The 20,810-nt window shown below is 38.3% G+C and overlaps 1 protein-coding gene across 7 annotated transcripts in view; it reads left to right on the plus strand.

Annotated features, from left to right (window-relative positions):
* The window catches only part of LOC306865490 (RNA binding protein fox-1 homolog 1), a 148,813-nt gene that overhangs the window by 80,477 nt on the left and 47,526 nt on the right, over nt 1–20,810 (plus strand). For 4 of the 7 annotated variants that reach the window (XM_079410112.1, XM_079410110.1, XM_079410113.1 and 1 more), the window contains exon 2: nt 13,009–13,251. In XM_079410112.1, the coding sequence (XP_079266238.1) occupies nt 13,009–13,251 (243 nt within the window). Of the gene's footprint in view, nt 1–6,013; nt 6,156–13,008; nt 13,252–20,810 lie in introns of those variants that run through there. The other 3 variants (XM_079410114.1, XM_079410111.1, XM_079410116.1) reach the window with 1 other exon arrangement.

A 20,810-nucleotide genomic window follows, 5' to 3' on the forward strand; every position in this document is an offset into this window, starting at 1 on the left:
GTGTTTTTCTGCTATATATTGATTATATTACATGATAGATAGATAGATAGATAGATAGATAGATAGATAGATAGATAGATAGATAGATAGATAGATAGATAGATAGATAGATAGATAGATAGATAGATAGATAGATAGATAGATAGATAGATAGATAGATAGATAGAAAGTTGTTGTTTTTTTTAATACTTGTAATATTTTTTTTAAAAATCATATAAGTATTTGAGGCAAGTGTCCCTGAAATGGGTCAGTTGCATTTATACTCTTTTATGCATGTCGACAGCTATTCCAAACCTTCTTTTATCCCTAAGATTTTCAAATAATATAGGGGAATGGCATTCACTGCAATTGTATGAAGAAACCCTTGAAAGTGATTGCGTGCACAAATGTCTTATCACTTGGTTCTCATCAAGCGATGCCCCAGGAGGCAATGTACCAACCAGCGTGCTGGTCATTATCTGCGGTTGTCTAGGTAGTACTCCTCATCCAAAATTCCAAGCAGCATCAGGGTGCAGGCATGGATCCATTTTTACTGCCTCTTCATACTGCGCACACTATGTACTCAGAGAGACTGGCAATATGCAAGCCAAAAGAGTTCATATTTTCTCTCCGAGTTCAACAGGGAAAAGGAACTAGGTTATGATTGCATGGCTTTGTGTTCAAAATACGCCCACTTCAGGCTCTCATGCAAGCCAGCTATTGAGATCTTATTATTGCATCTCACTGACTATAAAAACATCATCCAATACCATTAGACTGAAGCAAAGACTAAGTCTGTCAGTGAAACCATGCCTCAAATTGGTATTCTCAACTCACAAAATGGTTGCCTGTGGTTTTAAGCTGTGTGTGGTTGTGTAGACGTGCTTGCCAAAGCATTCACAGTCTAAAACAAAAGGCCAAACTCGACTGAGAGCCAGCAGGGAAATTGTATGTGTCGACTCTAAAAAAAAAGGTAAACATAACATTTACAGTAGAGTCTTCTCAGGGAGTTCATCATACTTTTAAAAGTTTTCCACAAGCCTAGATTTGATGTAGCAGAACTGTTTAACATTACACAACTGGTCTGAAATCAAAATAACCATTATGTGCCATTAGTCCGATAAGAAATCTTTTTTTTTCTTTTTTTTTTTTACTGTACATGAAAGTTTTCGTTAAATGTTTTGAGAGAAAGAATTTAGTCAAATTTCAACCATCCCAATTCTCCCCTATTAAAATATCAGCTTCACCTCTGAGTGATGATTATGTGCTTAATTGTGTGCATATCCACCAGAAGCCCTATTTGGTCTGGCATTATGTAGCATGAACGTGAGGAATTGCAGATGAGCAGTTTACACGTGGAGACTCTCGGAGGTGGCCTCGATGGCGGCATCCATTCAGAGGCTCGGCTGTTTCCTTTGTGATCCTACAGTGATTTCTTCTGTTATTGGTATCGACTTGACAGGATTTGTGTCCGTCACATGAAAACACTTAATCCAGATCAGCCTTTAATACTAATTAAATTGCTTGGGGACACACTCCAGTGCCTGGTAACTTACAACCAGCGCACATGCCGATTACCATTCTCTCTAAAACCACTTGACCTGAAAATAAAACTGTGGCCTTTTTTATTTGCTGTCCATTACATGTAAAGGGCTTCCTTTGTTTGCCTCTTAAAAGACCCAGAGCCGCCATTGTCATCACGGTAATGTCTGATTTCCCATCAGTTGACGATTTAGCTTATTAAGGTTGCACAGATGGAGATGCTTCTGGAGGAGGATTACTAAAAGAGTTTGTCGACACACTGTTCAGAGGACCGCAGAGATGTTTGCCTTGTGACAAATGGCAAGTGCAGCCCTACTATGCAGGAAGTGCTATTGGCGAGTGCTTTAAGATGTTTAATTAAAGACGCTGTGTGACAGGAGGGAGACCTGCGCGGGGTCCGGGGACTACGCGGCTAATCCTCTTCCTGTGCACACTATCCCCTTGCGAGTGTGATTGATGAACTGATTCCTCTTTACAACTTCATTTGCATGGCGCGCTAAAGCCTGCACGGGGCTGAACGGCGGCAAACGAGAGCTCCTGCGCTAATGCCGGCTAATATGATAATGGGAAACAAGGCAAGGTTAGCCGCCACTCAGCTCATCTGCAGTCTAGCCCATTAACTCTGGGCTGCGGTGCACCTCTTTGGTCACAAAACGAGGAGTCCCGCAGGCAGCTTTAATCTGTTAAGGAAGGATTTTTTTTTATTTCGTCAAGGATGTTTAAGTTGTCTTTTGTTAAATGTTTGAATTAAAAAAATGTAATGTAATAATTGAGGTGCATCCAAATTGGCTTATTTTAGAAGTATGCCATTTTTTTGTATAAATAGTGCTAATACTGTGTTCACGCTAATTAAAAAATAGCAAATGTGCACTTCTGTAACTCTGATTATGAACATATAGAATTTTTGTATTTATTTGTCGACCAAAGAAGTTGAGTCCACGTGCTCAGCGTCATAACCAGAGGTTGTGTTTGGGAAATAGACGTATGAGTGCTGCCAGCATTGCTGCAGAGGTTGAAGGGGTGGCGGGTCAGCCTGTCAGTGCTCAGACCATATGCTGCACACAGCATCAAATTGGTCTGCATGGCTGTCGTCCCAGAAGGAAGCCTCTTCTAAAGATGATGCACAAGAAAGCCCGCAAACAGTTTGCTAAAGACAAGCAGACTAAGGACATGGATTACTGGAACCATGTCCTGTGGTCTGATGAGACCAAGATAAACTTATTTGGTTCAGATGGTGTCAAGCGTGTGTGGCAGCAACCAGGCGAGGAGTACAAAGACAAGTATGTCTATATCAAGTATATTTAGGGGAAGTCGTGGCCTAATGGTTAGAGAGTCGGACTCGTAATCGAAAGGTTGCGGGTTCGAGTCCCCGGCCGGCAGGGATTGTAGGTGGGGGGAGTGAATGTCCAGCGCTCTCTCCACCCTCAATACCACGACTGAGGTGCCCTTGAGCAAGGCACCGAACCCCCAACTGCTCCCCGGGCGCTGCAGCATGGCTGCCCACTGCTCCGGGTGTGTGTTCACGGTGTGTGTGTGTGTGTGTGTGTGCATTTGTTCACTACTCACTGCTGTGTGTGTGCACTTGGATGGGTTAAACGCAGAGCACCAATTTCGAGTATGGGTCACCATACTTGACAATACGTCACGACGACGACTATGTCTTGCCTACAGTCAAGCATGGTGGTGGGAGTGTCATGGTCTCTGGGGCTGCATGTGTGCTACCGGCACTGGGGAGCTACAGTTCATTGAGGGAACCATGAATGCCAACATGTACTGTGACATACTGAAGCAGAGACTGGGCCGCAGGGCAGTATTCCAGCATGATAATGACCCTAAACACACCTCCAAGATGACCACTGCCTTGCTAAAGAAGCTGAGGATAAAGGTGATGGACTGGCCAAACATGTCTCCAGACCTAAACCCTATTGAGCGTCTGTGGGACATCCTCAAATGGAAGGTGGAGGAGCGCAATGTCTCTAACATCCACTAGCTCCGTGATGTCGTCACGGAGGAGTGGAAGAGAACTCCAGTGGCAACCTGTGAAGCTCTGGTGAACTCCATGCCCAAGAGGGTTAAGGTAGTGCTGGAAAATAATGGTGGCCACACAAAATATTGCCACTTTGGGCCCAATTTGGACATTTTCACTTAGGGGTGTACTCACTTTTGTGGCCAGCGGTTTAGACATTAATGGCTGTGAGTTGAGTTATTTTAAGGGGACAGCAAATTTACAATGTTATACAAGCTGTACACTCACTACTTTACATTGTAGCAAAGTGTCATTTCTTCAGTGTTGTCACATGAAAATATATAATAAAATATTTAGAAAAATGTGAGGGGTTGTACTCACTTCTGTGAGATACTGTAACTTCAGTTTCCTTTTACATCATTTGGGACAGAACTTTTCATTTTGAACTAACATTCTATTTTTGACAGAAAAAATTGTGTTATTTCATTAGTAAAATTTACTACATTTACGCTTGATAAATATTTACTAAATTTGAGGAAACTTTTGGTCAAAAATGCGCGCAAATAAACCGTGCACACAGAGCTACAATGCTAACTCTCAATCTCAGCTTCCTTTCACCCTATGAACCTTCAGCGGAAACTTTCTGCTGGTGGGAGGCGGTTATATTTTCACAGTGTTTGCCGGGCCCCGATTCCTTTTGAGTTTGCATGTTTAAAAGGTAGCCTCATGCTGGGAAATGGGTTACTTTCAAAATAGTTCACACCCATGCGCTACAAAACCTCTTGCATTATTAATTTGTTTACTCGGAGACAGGGAGTGCGATTTGATGTCTGGCTTTCCGAGTTATCACACACTCAGCAAACAGCGAAACTCCTCCAGAAGTGTTGGATAATGCTCATCAGGTGCGAGCGATTAAATGTTTGATATGAAAACGGTCTACGAAGAGCGGCTGGGATAATGAACGGTTGAGGGGGTCCCGGGGTCCTGCCCCGCTCTATAGCCATATGTCACTGCCGGTCTGTTGGGGAATGGTTTGCCCTCTAAACTGAGATTGTGTCCAGCTGAAGTGGCACTCCACGGACCTGGACAGAAGCCAGCTGACTGTCTGGGGTAAAGGGGCTGCACGCTGGTCCTTAAACACTCAGTCTCACTTGCATGCATACTCACACACAAGGAGCGCCTGTGGAGAGAATCCTGCATTGAGCGAGAGGAGAAAACAAAGGTGAAGGTTGATCGAACATCCAATCTATAGCAAAGAAAGGGCGGACCCAGCAGGGGCTCAAGAAGGCCTTGCCTCAGCTGTTTTCTTTTTTTTCTCGAAAGAGTTGGCCCAGGATTTCGCTGTGCAAGTCAGTGTGTTTGAAAGAGCAAGGACAGTGCATCTTGATCCTGTTTACCTCTCAACCCGGCCCGACCACAATCCTCAGCATTGATGGATGCCAAGGGGTCAGTACTCACTTACGTGTCCTTAAATGAACCAAATGGTTAACAGAACTTACCATCCAAGCACCAGATACTTGATTAAATAAACATTATGGTTCTTGTTTACTGCAAGAAATCAAGCATACACAGAAAAATTTTAGCCTGTGTGATTTTTTTTTTTCCCATCAGTAGCAGTGTTATGAGTGGAGCCAAGTGGCGCATACAAATTTCCAACCATGTAAAAATTGGCTCGAATTTCTAAAGTTTATGCAGTAAACTAAAATAGATACATTTGCTTTATATAAACTGTATAGTATACTGTAATTATACTTGTTTTCAGAGAATATATAAATAAAAAATTAGGCTGTTTTTTTTAGAGAATATATTAATTTTTTCATTCAAATGTATTTTTTACCTAGATTTGCAGACTTTTTTTTCCAGAGAAAATGTGGAATTGTTTTTAATAATTTAACTGAATTGATTTATAGACTTGTTTTAATAGAATATTTGGATTTAAAATAATTATTAATTTTTCTTCCATTTTTAGACTTATTTTCACAGAATGTATGGAATTCTAATTAATACTTTTTTTAAACAAGAATTTATTTTTGAAAATGTGGTAATAATAAATTGAATTCATTGTATGTCCTTAGAATGCAAGTATTATCTCTCACATTTTTGCTTCTCAAGTAAGCTTAACTTGTACGTGTTGGATTTTTTTATTATTACATAAAACAGGCTTCCTATAGTTTAAAACCTTCATAGTTTTGTCAAAGTTTTCAGAGATAATGTTTTTTTTGTTATTTTTTCACGATCAGAGACACAAGACCGAGAAGCATACGATCAAAATCCTTCAACTTTACTTTCACAGACAGATAACAGCCACAGCTTTCACATCATTTCACATTCTATATCACAACTCTAAATTGAATTTAATTTCAAGCTTGCCGAATGGCCTGAATCGCTAACGTTTCAGAGAGTCGCACATTAGTTATGAACAGAGAGAAAGAGAGAGAGAAATTTTGGAGCATAGCTTTCGCTTGCATTAGTTCCCTCCTCCTTCTCCACCCCTCCCTTCCCTCCCACTCACATACTCACACACTCACTCTCTCCCTCTCGCTACACACAGCGGTGAACACACACCCTCATCTATAATTGATGCTTGCTTTAGGCAGATGCTGCAGGGATTGGGACTAAGGCAGCTGCTTAGTTTATGGAGGAAAAAGGGAGCAAGATGGTGGAACAGGTATTTTTTCACCGTTATTCTGCTTACCAAGCGCATTACTGCATTTTTTCTCCTCCTGCCCGTCTTCCTTTTGTGCTGTGGCTGCACAGTAGAGCGGGTGGCTTGTGTATGACAGCGTTCGTGTGTGTGTGTGTGCGCAAAAGAGAGTGTGCACTTTGAAGAAAGGGAGCCCCCTTCAGCAACTCTTTTTCAGGCTGCCTTATCAGCAGCTGTTTTGCTTTCTATCTCTCTTTTCACGTTTCATCGTCTCTTTCTTTCTCGTTTCTCTCCAGTCCATCTCCAAGCTCTATTTCGGGTCAGTCTAGGTGGCTAAACTCATAAATTTGGCAGCCACAAATATTTAAATGACCCGGATTCTGTCATCCACCCTGAGAGAGTGAGTGAGAGAGGCAGACGAGAGTTAGACGATCTGCTCTTCAAACAGTTTATTTGGCTGTGTAATAGTCAAACACTACCACCCAAAACATTCCGACACATACCGCTTTAGTGCTGCTGCTCTTCTCACCTACGGAGCAAGGGAGGAGTAGCCTCGTTGTGTGTGAAATTATATTTTTACAAAGTGTCGTAAAAAGCCCTTTACCAAAACAAAGGCACTTTTTTATATAGCTGTGTATGCTTTGTAAGTGTTTGCCTGGAAGCCGAGCGCAGTGAAGGGATGAATCCAGCGCGCTGCCACGTAAAACATATTTCAGTCCTCCAAATGTGGTTCTCATTAGGGTGGAGGCCAAAGCGTTTAGCTAAGCCTGACTGTCTGCCATTGCTTTTTTTTCTCTCCCAGTTTGCCAGCAGCTATTTTACGAGGGCCTCCAAAAAACCTCAGCGACAGCACGACTATAATGACCGCAAAAGTAGAGCTCTGCACCAACAGGGGCTTCCCACACCGCGGAGGCACCTCTGTCTTTTCGCTAACTTTCCTTCCGCCCTCCCCTTAACGTCTTTGACACTTGTGCATAAAGAGTTTAGCACTCCTGATCAAATGATAGTCTAATTATGGCGTGGTGTGCCCGCTCTTGAATATCAATGTGCTATGCGAAGTGCTGATGGTGTTAATGGGAAACAGCGTGATGTGTGTAACATCTGCTTAAGGAACAGCAGGGATTTTTTTACAAGGTCCCGTTTACAGAGTAGCAAGTTGCGGCTTCCCTCCTGGCTCTCCTCGACACGTTCGACTCGCCAAGAATGAAAATCTTGGCATTATTTACATGTCGTTCCAAAGCTGTATGACTGACGTCTGGGGAACCCAAAAGGTGAATTTTTGAAGAATATAATGGTTGCTCTTTTTAGTATTTTCAACATCTGACAGACAGTTTTATCCATTGCACTCACAGTATACATTTTTATTAGTTTATACACTCCCGGGGAATCAAACCCACAACCTTGGCATTGCTAGTGCCATGGTCTACTGTTTGAGCTACAGGAATTCACAATAAAATGGAAGTGAATGAGAACTGGACCTGTCATTTAGAAGTGTCATAAATGTAGTCCATATGAGTCTGTACTCCTTCTATGCAGTATATGTACTATATTAGTAATATGATAACTTTGTGTGGGGAACAGACCAAAAAAAAAAAAACTGTTTACATTGATTGTCTTCCAGTGCAGTGGACTTTTAACCATTACAACCAGATCATTGAAATAGGTGTGAAGTTCATTCAGTCTGATTTATTTTAAATTATTTAGTCCCGCTTTGATTCATCAAAACTGATTCATTGAAACGAGTCGACTCAAAAGAACTGTTTCAGTCTGTTCCTCACACAAAACTATTGTATTCTGTAGAAAGTCTTACGAGTTTGGAACAGTATGAGGATGAGTAAATGATGACTGGTTTTAATTTTAGACTAGAAGATTCCTTTAAATCACAGATTGAGCTCTGGACTTTCTCTCCTTTTATCCTACGCTTTGTACGTAGGGGGTGTTTCTGTGTAGTGTGGCATTATGGTCAGAGGAAAGTGGTGGGAGAGTGTGTTTCGCTTTGTTTAGCATGTGCAGTTGTCCCGTGTCAGAGTGTGTTCTCGACAGGCCTGTGGGTGATGGGATCTCTCTGCCTACATAACTCCGGCTTTGGCTTGGAGAAAGAGATGTGTGTGCGCGTATCAAGTGTGTCACGAAGTGTTTTCTCCTGTAAGTAGGGAAACTCACAAATTATTTGTCTCTAATATCTCAGTTGTTTCTTCTAGATTACAGTAGGATTGGAAAGCAAATCTTAAAGGAATAATTCACCCATGAAATATGAAAATAATGTCATAGTTTACTTACCTTCCTGTAAGCCTTTCTTTCTACTGCAGAATAGAAGGTATTTTGGGGGGAAATAAATATTTTTTGTTTATAAAATAAAGGGTCTAATGTTGTTTTGAACTATACTGACATTCATTGTATGAAGAAAAAACATTTTTCAATATATCTTTTGTGTTCTGCAGAAGAAAGAAAATCATACAGGTTTGGAAGGTTATAATGGAGGGTAAATGTGGACAGAATTTTGGTACCTTGAAAAATGTGAGCACACCTGAAACAAAGGTGTAACACCTGAAACTAGCAAAGACTTTAGTGAAGATGAATTCCTTCAAGTCAAAGATATGAATGCAAACACTTCTCATTAAATTTTCTCAAGGGCCATATTATGCACAATCATTATGGCTATACTTCTATACTCGTATCTCAAATAGTGGTTATTGCTAGAAACCTCTGATAGCATTGTTGCTGTTAACAAAATTTAGTTTTTTTCATTAATTGAATTAAAGCTGAAATAAAATATTAATATTAAGTGACAAATTTAAAAATCATAAATTAACTGGTAACTGAAGTAGAAATAATAAAATAAAATAAAACTGAAACTAACAAAAATAAAAAAGATACACATACCCACATTATTAAAACAAACTAAAATTAAAATGAATAAAATATGAATAAATTCTAATTCTATTGTAGTATATAAATAATACCAAAATAACACTGACCTCTGAACAATATAATTTTCCAGTAGGCTGTACAGAACAAAAACACACCATCTGGTTATACAAAACCTAAATGAATAAAGCTATCATCACCTGACATTTTAAGAAATAGTATCCTCATCAAATCCACACAGCTGTTTAGATGAATGTATTTGTCATGAAATATTCCTCATTATCTGTGTTTCCGTGCATCACATGACCCAAACCTGTTGTGTGTTTTCATTCTTCTAATCTGCCATTGTTTATTGCTAGCGAGCGCTAATTTAGACAGATTTTGGTCTCTTGGCGCGGCATGCAAAGTGGCGGTTTAGCGTTGATTCGGTGTGTGGGGTGGAGAGACGTCTTCACGCGTAAATCGATAATCTGGGTGCTGGGAGGTGGATGAATTCCTGATCAAATAAGAAAGCTCTTCCTGAGATAAAGGTCTGATGTGTGTTGTGTACAGGACGCATTTGTCTGTGGGTGTGCTTGTTCATTTGTTGTCGGTGCATGCTAACACTCTAATTTAATTGGCCCAGCTGTACGAGTGAACTTGTGTCTGAAGCCGAGTGTGTGCTTCGCTAATGGTTTACAAACAGAGGGCACGACTGATGCAAGATGTAGCATGTGTATGTGGAGCTCATATAAAGCATGGTTGATGCATAAAGCCATGCATATAAGCATGTCTGACTTCTTGTGTCTAAATGAGAGCAAGTCCCATGATGCAGTGTCAGGTGGAAAATATGGATGAAGCCGAAAAACAACTTCAAAAAAGATAATGAATTCTACTGAATAACAGAAAAAAATTATTATCCAACAAACACAAAAGTGAATATTTAAAGTGATATTTTCAGAAGCATATTTAAAATTATGACGGATTATTGAGTCTAAAGCCCATATGGCTAAACTGTAAATGTCTTAAATTAATCTGTGCACAGTGTGATTTCAAGTTCAAATTGTGTGGTGTCCTTTTATTGTCTTTTTATTACCAAAAATATCATTTAAAAAAGATACTATGTTATTCATGTTTTTGGTATATGTAAATATTAGTGCTGTCGAATGATTAATTGCATCCAAAATAAAAGTTTTTGTTTACATAATATATGTGTGTGTGCTGTGTATATTTATTATGTATATATAAATACACACACATGCATTTAAGAAAAATTGTATGTTCATATATTAAAATATTTATATATAATATAAATTATATGAATATAAATATATACATGTAAATATTTTCTATTTATATACTGTATGTGTATATATATATATTAGAGATGCACCGATATATCGGGCAACAATCGGTATCGGCCGATAAAATAAATTTATTTCACTATCGGCCGATTGTTCAAAATCAACCGATAATCAGGGCCGATTATATCCTGTCAATCAAAAGGCGGCGGAAAAATGTGCCAGACTGCAACTCATACTGTGAGTGAAGAAAATCTCTGTTGAATTTAGGGCTGTCAAAATGAATGTGACAATAAGACATTAACAGTTAAAAAAGCAACATTAAAGCAGGCTCTATTTGACCAGATGAATCACCTGTAGTTCAAGCCAGCATTGCCAGATCCGCAGTTTTTCTCTACACCAAACATTTGTAGCACAATCCATCCAATAATCACAAACTCTCAACTTTCAAATCCTGTACATTCTATCACGAAATGCAAACAATGAATGCCGTTTTGATGCTTTTAAATGTGACGTGACAGATCGCTATTGTACCTCAGATCAAGATCAAGTCTCTTCCAGTTTAATAAGTTATAGCGCAAAATATACATGAATGTACATAAGATGTTGCAGTTTGGCTTACCAAAATGTATCATGTCTGTCTAATGTAATCGCTCAATCAGTGTTTCAACCGCTGAAAGATGCCAATAAAACAGACTGTGAACAGTATATCACTTAACATGACATTTACCTCAGTAAAGTTATTCTGCTGTTCACAGTTCATTAGTTAGCAATAAAACAACACTGAAGAGGAGCTTTTTTACTTATAATTATATATGTATGTTTGAATAAATATGGCATTAAGGTATTTATGAAGAAAAAAGGAATGTTTAAGTTTATGGTAACAAAAGTGGTTAACATTCAACCTGTTCTTTTTCATCAATTATTTGTGATTTGAATTTTGTGAACAGGAGTTCCTCTTTTGCTGTGCTATAAGCCGGGCTTCGGACGCTTTCGCTTTCGAATTTGCATTCACGATCTGTCACTTTTTACAAGAAAAGATAGTTGTCTGTTTTGCTTTCATCTATTCACTGTTTAAAACTAAAACAAATGATTGAAATATGGATTCATTGTTATTCTTAATTTAAAACCGCAACAACAGTAAAACAGTAGGCTACAAACTAACTTATATAATGTAATTAACATGAAGGAATAATATTGCATAGGCTACACCAGAACGTTTAGCAAACACTGAGGAATCACATAAATAAAGATCATTTAAAGAAAGCCTCCATAGAGTAACGTTATATAAACAGCAAAGACTAAACCAACATGTTCACCTTCTCTGGTTTAAGAAGCAGTCTTTTATTTTACTTTCATTGGAAAACCAAATCATCTGTCCCGTCCGCCATCGTTTCCTCAGTATTCACGTAATTTTTTCAGCTTGTGCTGAAGCCGCGAGTATTAACCAGGCTCTGCTCCCAAAGAACTCGCATTGAAAGCGCCTCTCTCACTCTCTTCACGTGATCAGAAATTTCAAGGCCAAAGTATACTTAGGCTGTCCGTGTCCGCGCACCGTCCACATTACGTCATTTTCATCATCAGGAGGGCTGGCGTACAACAGCTCATAGGCGAGGTGAATGTTGACAGAGCGCAAGTCAAGTAGGTGGTACTGCGCATGTGTTGAGCTCATCTGTCCGCACTAATCCGCGGTTGAGTATACTTCAAAGCTGTGCGGACGCGGCTGTGCTCGAGATGGAACGAAACGCGGAAAGTGAAGTATACCCTGCCTGCTGCACTGTGCAGCGGCTCTGCAGCACGCGCTTTATGCATGGAGCAGAGCAGACGTTTTAGAGCAGCACAGACCATGCACTGGCACAAATGTGACCACGTCAAATTTTAACTCATAACTATCGGTATCGGCACCAATATCGGCCGATATCATTCTGAATAATCGGCTGTCGGTATCGGCAGAGAAATTCAGTATTGGTGCATCTCTAATATATATATACTGTATATATATATATATATATATATATGTACAGTACACAGGCATAGAGTGTATTATGTAAACAAAAACGTATTTTTGGATGTGATTAATCGCGATTAATCGTTTGACAGCACTAGTAAATATCTATGTTAATATTTTAAATGTTGTAAGCGAGATTCAAATGTTTCTGTAGTTTCTGCAGAGATGTTTTAGAATCTGTGTTTTAGTACAAATCTTTTAAGTGGACAAATTATAAATGAAAGATAATTTTTTTAAAAATCTGCTTTGTTGTAGTTTTCAGGATGTCTAAATGCTCTTTTTGGAGTCTCTTTTTTAATGAAAGATTTTAAGACTTGCCTTTTTAATTAATCGATATGAATCAAATGATTAAATTAATTACTTGTGCATATTTGTGACATAGAAACAGTTGTTACTGTAAATTGTCACAATCTCCTGGTTAAACTATGTAACCTGCATGAAAGGTCAGTGAACGGACCTGAAAGAATCTTTTTGGTGGGTTAAAAAACTAAGATTTATCAAAGTCCCCACAATTCACATGAATCATGTCTTTTACATATATTTATAACTTATAAAGTTGGCAAAAATAGCTACTGTAGAAGCTAAAAGAGCACCAAATGTCCAATGTTTTGAAAAGAATTGCAGAGATGGATGTGCTGTTCAGGTGTCCTCATACTTTTGGTCATTTAGTGAATTATTCTAATTTGGCACTAACATTTTGCTGTGTTTCTCTGTTTTTCAGGGTAATCAAGACGCCCCAGCACCCCCAGAAACCATGGCCCAGCCTTACCCATCGGCCCAGTTCGCTCCCCCTCAGAATGGCATTCCTGCTGAGTACACGCCGTCCCACCCTCACCCGACTCCAGACTACCCGGGCCAGACCCCCGTGGCAGAGCACACGCTGAACATGTACCCCCCTGCCCAGACGCACAGTGAGCCCAGTGGACCAGACAACAGCGTACAGGCGGTCTCCGGCACAGCCACAGTAAGCTCCCATCTCTCTCTCGCGCTATTTCTCTGACTCTTCTTGATGGCATTGCTCGTCACGGTTCAGGTGTTTTGGATTGTGCTGTAGATTGAGGTGCCCTCCGTGATCTGCCCTCCAAGGGCATCAGTGCTGTAGCCCGCCTTAATATTTCATATGTTTCAGGGCATTTCCATGAATAATTGACAATATTTGTGTTATTTCACCAACTCGGAGTACAAAGTGCTCTCAGTGAATTTAGTTTGGTGAGGTTTTCACTCGTAGTTTTTAAAATAATTGTAAGAGCGTTTTCTGTCCCAATATGGTAAAATGGATGCATGGTAGCAGAAAGTTGTTGGAGAGTTTGGTTTATTAAAGAAATAGTTCTCCTAAAAATCTAATGTTATTATTTCCTCACCTTCATTTCATGAGCTGCAAATTAGCAGTGAATAATGACTTACATTTTGGTCTGTTCCTCAAACCAAAGTTATTATTTGGCTTCAGAAAATTGTCTGTTTGTTAGATTGGGAATTTGTGGACTCGGTTATCCATTTAGATTTGCCTTTTTTTTTTTTTTTTGGGGAGTTAGACCCTTAGGGTAAGATACCGCAAAAGGGATGTAGTTATACTGGTGTGTGTGTGTGTGTGTGTGTGTGTGTGTGTGTGTCTGTGTGTGTGTGCAGGGGCGTAGCCATCATTTCAAAAGTGGGGGGGACGGAATGTCTAGTGTTATACCTGTTTTTTTGTTGTTGTTTTTTTATCAGTTAACCCTTGTCTAATTGACAGGTTTTATTTTTAATCATACCTTTTTGCTTAATATGCTTTATGATTATATTATTATATATGATTATAAAATAGAAGGAAAGAAAGATAGAAAAAAGAAAAAGGAAGAGAGAAATACAACAGCTTGTCACTGGGACAGTACCATTAAAAGGACATCTTTGTACCTTATTTACCCCAAAAGTTTCATAGTTGTACATTACGGTACATATTGGTACTCTAATGTACTAATATGCACCTTTTTGAGTATAAGTTACAAAGATGTCCTTATAAGGGTACTATTGTTTACATATTTCAGATTGTATTTTGTGTGTGTTGTATGTACAGTACATGGCACACAGTAATGGATACTTGCACATTCACATACTTCTTTATTCTGTTCTGTTCTATTATACATTAGTCTGATTAGTCAATGTTAAAAGAAATATCATAGACAATGCTGTAAATAATCTTTACCTCTGAAGCCTCACTGAAACTGTCTGCCTCATTCACTCTCAGCTGTGAATGCACTTCTGCCTCTGTCTACAGCAAATAAAGCAGTGTTTGAAACGTGTACATACAGGGAATAGTGACATACAGAATAAAATAACACATTAAGTACACTGCTGGACAATAACCAATCATTTGTATCCTAAATTATTATTTACACACGTTAGAATGATAAACACATATTCACTATTAACTATGACTTTTGCCTCAATAAACTCTTCATTTACTGCTTATTAATAGCTTGTAAGGTAGTCGTTGTAATTGTTAAATTTAGGATTATGGGATGCAGAATATGGTCATGAAGAATACAGAATTAATATGTGCTTAAGTACTAATAAACAACCAACATGCAAGCTAATAATTACCTACTGTAGTTAAAAATGATAGCTGAGAAGTTGTTCATCATACTAATGCTATTTTTTATTTTTCTATATTTGACTAATTATGTGTTTTCTATGATTGGTCCATATATAATCCTACAAACGCTTGTGTATTATAGACGTTATACAATGTAAAACCAGCCAGGTGTTAAAAGCCACTCTATCAGTTGTTCTCACCTGTGAAGTTTGACAAACCTAGGCTGACTGTTTCTTGTTCATTCTTGACAACACATAAGAACGTCAAATTAGTGCAATAATGACAGAGCAGCCCTAAATTAAGATCGGTCCTGTATCAGTCAGTGCCTGCATGTTTGATTGAAATACATCATGTAGAATTAAACATGTCACAATGCTGCAAACGCTGTAAAAACTCAGTTCAACATTATCTTTATTCTTATTTGAAGGGTTCTGATAACATACATACGTGTTAAAATAAAAGACGTTACAAAAGAGTTACGGAAAAATACACTGAAAATAAATAAGTGCATGTTTGTCCAGGCAGCTTTTTATTTATCCATATAATGAACATCAAAACTTGCTAATTATTCAACAAGAGCAATAGGCAGAGTCACTCAACATTGTGCAACACTATTCGGATCCCACATGACAACTTACGCTGCTTAACTTCTTCGTAAAAGAGGAGTGAAGAGTTTTTTGGCGCTTTGAACTCATCTCGACCGAATAATGAATGATGGACCGTGGGCGCGAGCCTGGGCATGTCGTGACGTCACAAACTGAGTAACTGATTGCCATGGAAACGTAAACGTCATGTATAAATTATCTTGTCTCTTTGAATTTTAAATCATTCTGCATTTATATACATTGCTCCATTAAAACCTCAACATGTCGAGAACACAACTGTCCAATGAAAAATTGTGAATTGTTAGTTCATTGCAATTATGACAATGTTTTTGATTCAAAAAAATTATAAATAAATAATAGGCCTGTGTATAATTTATAGAATTACAGGTACATCCCAAAAAATTTGAATATTGTGAAAAAAAAAAAAATTTCTTGTAACTTATTTCAAAAAGTGAAACTTTCATATATTTCAGATTCATTACATGTAAAGTAAAACATTTCAAAAGTTTTTTATTTGAATTTTGATGATTAGAGCTTACCGCTCATGAAAGTAAAAAATCACAATCTCAAAATATTAGAATATTTACATTTGAGTTTCAATTAATTACCATTATATATAGTGCTCAGATGTATTTTTCGACTGATTATGTTAGTTGATTGTCATTTAAAATAAAAAAGAAATAAATTTAATTAGAAAAACATTAAAATAATATTTTTTAAATATATATTCTGTAACAGTCAGATGACAGCTGGGATGAGCCTGGGGGGCTTCTTGCCCCATTGTAGAGGGGCAATATGGCCCATTTTCATGATTGTAAATGCTTAAGTTCTCTCTAAATATAATAAGATTTTACAGTAAATCCATACCTTTCATCCTCACATGTGAACTACATTTATGATAGTTTGATGGAACACTTTTGTGCTTTTAGAGCTTAACAAAAGTGGTCACTTTGTCATACGGCGCAAGCTGCAATGGTTCTCTAAAACTGCTGTCTTTTGTGCTGCATTGAAAAAAAAAAACATTCCTAAGAAATTGCAAAAATGTACTAATTTTTTAGGATAAACTCCTGATGTGTTCCATAGTTAGACTATTTGTTCAACAGACAGAATGTTTAAACCGTTTCACTGATTTGAAGGAAAATGTGAGCTTTCTTGCGAACAGCTGCCAGATTTTCATTGCCTATCCTACCTTAGTGTTCAAATTTCTTTTATAGTGCCAGAGCAGAAAGGAGCAAAACCACATCTGGAAAAGCCATTATTCCCCAACCCCCCTGCCTCTCTCCTTCTCCCTCCTTCTCCCTCTGTCTCCCGCTCTCTCTATCTCTTTCCTTCACTTTCCTAGTGTTATGGAGAGAAAGCAAAACTTTACAGACATCCAAAGCTATGACCTCATCTGGCTAGAGCTGTTTTTAGATCCAAGTCATTCTTCACAACTGATCCTTCATCTGTAAACAAAAGAGGCTTAGACTGTGATACTTCCCCTGTTCCCATCTTTTCGGAGTAGGTGATAACCAATCAGTCCCCAATAGATGGGTTTCAACACTGTTTTGATAGAGTGCCGTGGATTCCTGCCATATTCTTAGTGGTCAGTGTGTGTAAGAGCTTGTGGTGGATTTCTGAAATGCATATGGAACAGCATTTACTTTCCACAAGCAACCTATAATAAGTATTTTAGTAACACTTTACAATAAGTTCACATTAGTTTACATTAGAAATGTTATTTACACTAATGTTCAAATGCACAGTTTAGAGTCAGTAACAGTTTTATTTTTTTATTTAGTTTTTACATTCATATCACATTAATATTTTTATATTAAGCAGCACAAGCTTTTTAATATTTGGTAATAATAGGAACATTTGATCGTGAACAATGATCGTGTGACACTGAAGACTGCTGAAAATTCAGTATTTCCATCACACAATAAATTACATATTAAAATTAATATATTCACATTGAAAACTGTTATTAGGGGCCAAGCTCGAGGGGCTATAGCCCCTATTGTTTCTGTATGATTTTTATTTTTGGCAGCCCTATGAAGGGAACATAGGAAAATGATGAAATTTGGCACACTTGTAATGATGGCCATGAATAGTGATCTGACCAACTTTGGGGTCTCTAGGACCAACTCTATAGCGCCACCACCAGTTCAAAAATTCAACATTGAAATGGTAATAACTCCTTAACCCCTAATTCTAGAAAAATTAAACTTAGTGCACCTGGTTACTCTCTTCATGCTGATCACATTCGGTAGCTTACATTAAGACTTCACCCATTACAGTAGCGGCCATTTTAAAAAATATAATATTCTTTGTTTTCGCTACTCCTGCTTCAAAATCTGTCCAATTCTTCCCAAAATTGGATCGGATGATCTTTGGACGGAGTCGCACAGAAATGACTGAACAGATTTTTTTTTATTCATCTTTGTTCAAAAGTTATGATGTTGTGAACTTAACAAAATTTACCCAAAATTGGTTCAGAGGCTGTATCTTGGCCAAACATTGATCAATCAAAATGAAACTTGGTACGCTTCATCAACACCATGATCTGAGGGTCCATGCCAAAGTTGGGATCAGCGCCACCTATGGGTCGTGACATACCAAAAATTCACATTTTCGCTTATAACTTTTGAAGAGTCAGTCAGAAAATTATAATCTTTGTGTCTATGGATTCCTTGGGTCATGCCGAATCAGAGAATTTTGTAAATTTTGCCAGGATTGGCTGAACCACATGTCCGCAATTTGGAAATTTGTCATAAATTACAATATCTTTTGAACCATTTGACATATCTGCACAAAAATCGGTAGGGATAATGAACACGATGTTCTTGAGGTACCCCGGAAAAATGAAGACATCGCTACTTAGTGTTCCAGAGATATAATGATTCTTGCAAAAGCACTTTTGAACTTTTGAAAATGTTGTCCAAAATGTGTAATTTTTATGTCTTTTCGTTCCCAGGGTTATGCCGATTCTGACGATGTCTCATTTGTCATTTTCCATTAATGTACCTGTCAGCCATATTGAATTAAATGAAAAACAGTTTTATTGCTACTCCTCCTTCAAAATCTGTCCAATTCTTCCCAAACTTGGCTCACATGATTTTTGGACTGAGACGCATAGAAATGACTGAACAGACTTTTTTGACCTATTGGTGAAAAAAAAAGTTATGATGCTGTGAAGTTAACAAGGCCAACCAGAAATTGTTTCAGAGGCTGAACTTTGATCAATCGACACAAAACTTGGTACGCTTCATCAACACCATGAACTGAGGATATATGTCAAAATTGGGAGCAGCACCACCTATGGGTCCGTGAGATACCAAAAATTTACTATTTTGCTTATAACTTTTGAAAGCATTGTCCAAATTTAGTTATTTCTGTATTATTTAATTCCCTAGGATATGCAGATTCTGACTATGTCTCATTTGTCATTTTCCATGAATGTGCCTGTCAGCCATATTGAAGTAAATTAAAAACTGTTTTTTCGCCACTCCTCATTTTAAATTTGTTCAATTTTGTCCAAAATCTTTGGACCGACCTGCACAGAAATGACTGAACAGATTTTTGATATTCATTACCGTTCCCGAGAAATGCCTCTTGAAAGATGACCGTATACTGTGTTCATTGTCTTATGCTAATAATCTTAACATTCTACTAAGTTACAGGCTAAACAATTACCATTCTATTTAATGGGACCCCTCAGATATCGAGGTAACCATAAGCTGCGTTACAATTAGCTTAAATTTTCGTGTTACACTGGTTAAAATGCTAAGGAACTTTTTTAGTCAGCTCATTCTCACTCCTTAACCTTTCCTAGGCAGCCAGTTGAATATGTATCAACTGAGTGGCGTGCTCTGCTAAGCCACTGGCCCCGAACCTTTCAGGTCGTGGGTTCGAATCCCAGTTGGCACATACCCAGACCGCCAGAGGTACTGTGACCAGAAGCGATTCAAACGTTGTTTTTGTTCCGGACGTTGGATCTTCCGTGCGCGTTCGTCTTGAATCAGAAATGTGTGTTTGTTCGTTCTCATCTGAACTTCTATTCAGTTTTGAACTTCTGTACTTCTGAACCTATCTGTTTTTTCTATGTACGTTCTGTTTCAGCTGTTTTTGCTCTTCCTGCTATGCGCCGCGCTACGGGCCATTAGCGGGCTTGGCCCTGGTAATCGCTGCTTGCAGCTATATTTTTAAATTATAGTCATATTGCATATTATTAAAATGTTTACCAAATTTTTTATCAAGAAATGCAGCCTTGGTGAGCATTTATAACAGTAGTGTATACAGACAAATTTTTAACATTTGAAGTGACATAAATTCACATTTGTTTAGAATTATCAATTAAAAAACATTATCCTAAATGGATTAATACTGCAAAGAAATCTTCCTTGTTTGTTTATGATATGTATTGAAGTAGCTAATGAATAAATTGAAACAAAATGTTACCAGTATATCAGTACATTTATCTTAACATACTTTTCAGTAGCCAAGTCATATCTATATCTAAGTTAGTGATTATTTTTTAATTGCTTAAGATACAGTAATACGGCAGGGGGGGAAATGCATTATTTTCTGCTGCCAGCAGTTTTGTTATTGCTGTTATTATTAATTGTCACCTTCTTTTCAGGACATTAGTCATCACAATCTCAGTAAACACCACTGGTGTAATTATGGTCACAGACGCAGGGGTGGACCTTTAATTTAAGCGACCTGAGTGGTTGTTAAAACCGGCCCACTCACAGATCATTTCAAGTTCATTTAGTTTCGGACGATACACAAAGTGGTGACGTCCGAGTGGGTGAATTGTTTACTGTGTAATTAGCCCGTCCATTGCCGCCAGTTTGACCCATTTCAGGCCGGTTTGCAGGCAGTGTGTGAACATGATAGCCAGGCATTATCTCATTGACTATAATCAGCAATCATAGTGATGCAGGTACTGCTTCCTCTGTTTACATTTACATTTATGCATTTAGCAGACGCTTTTATCCAAAGCGACTTACATTGCATTCAAGTTACAGTTTTTACATTTTATCAGCTCTTGCTTTCCCTGGGAATCGAACCCATGACCTTGGCGTTGCTAGCGCCATGCTCAACTATTTGAGCTACAGGAAAGCTGGATATAGTGTCTCTTCAGAAAGATTTATGAAAGATTTATATGATCTCATATTTCAAAAATATTTTCTCATCCATATGTTTTCTGAAAAGGATGGTGTTTGACTAATCTGTGTAGATGTCAGCTCAGTGTGTCGGCTTGCTGCTCTGACTTCTGTCACGCTTCATTGGCCCTCTTCCCCCATGTGTTCCCAAGAGAAATGGCCCCATCCTCATCCAGCCGGAGTGAGAGCTGCCTTACCT

Source organism: Barbus barbus (assembly GCF_936440315.1).
Source record: "Barbus barbus genome assembly, chromosome: 4".
Lineage (NCBI taxonomy): Eukaryota > Metazoa > Chordata > Actinopteri > Cypriniformes > Cyprinidae > Barbus > Barbus barbus.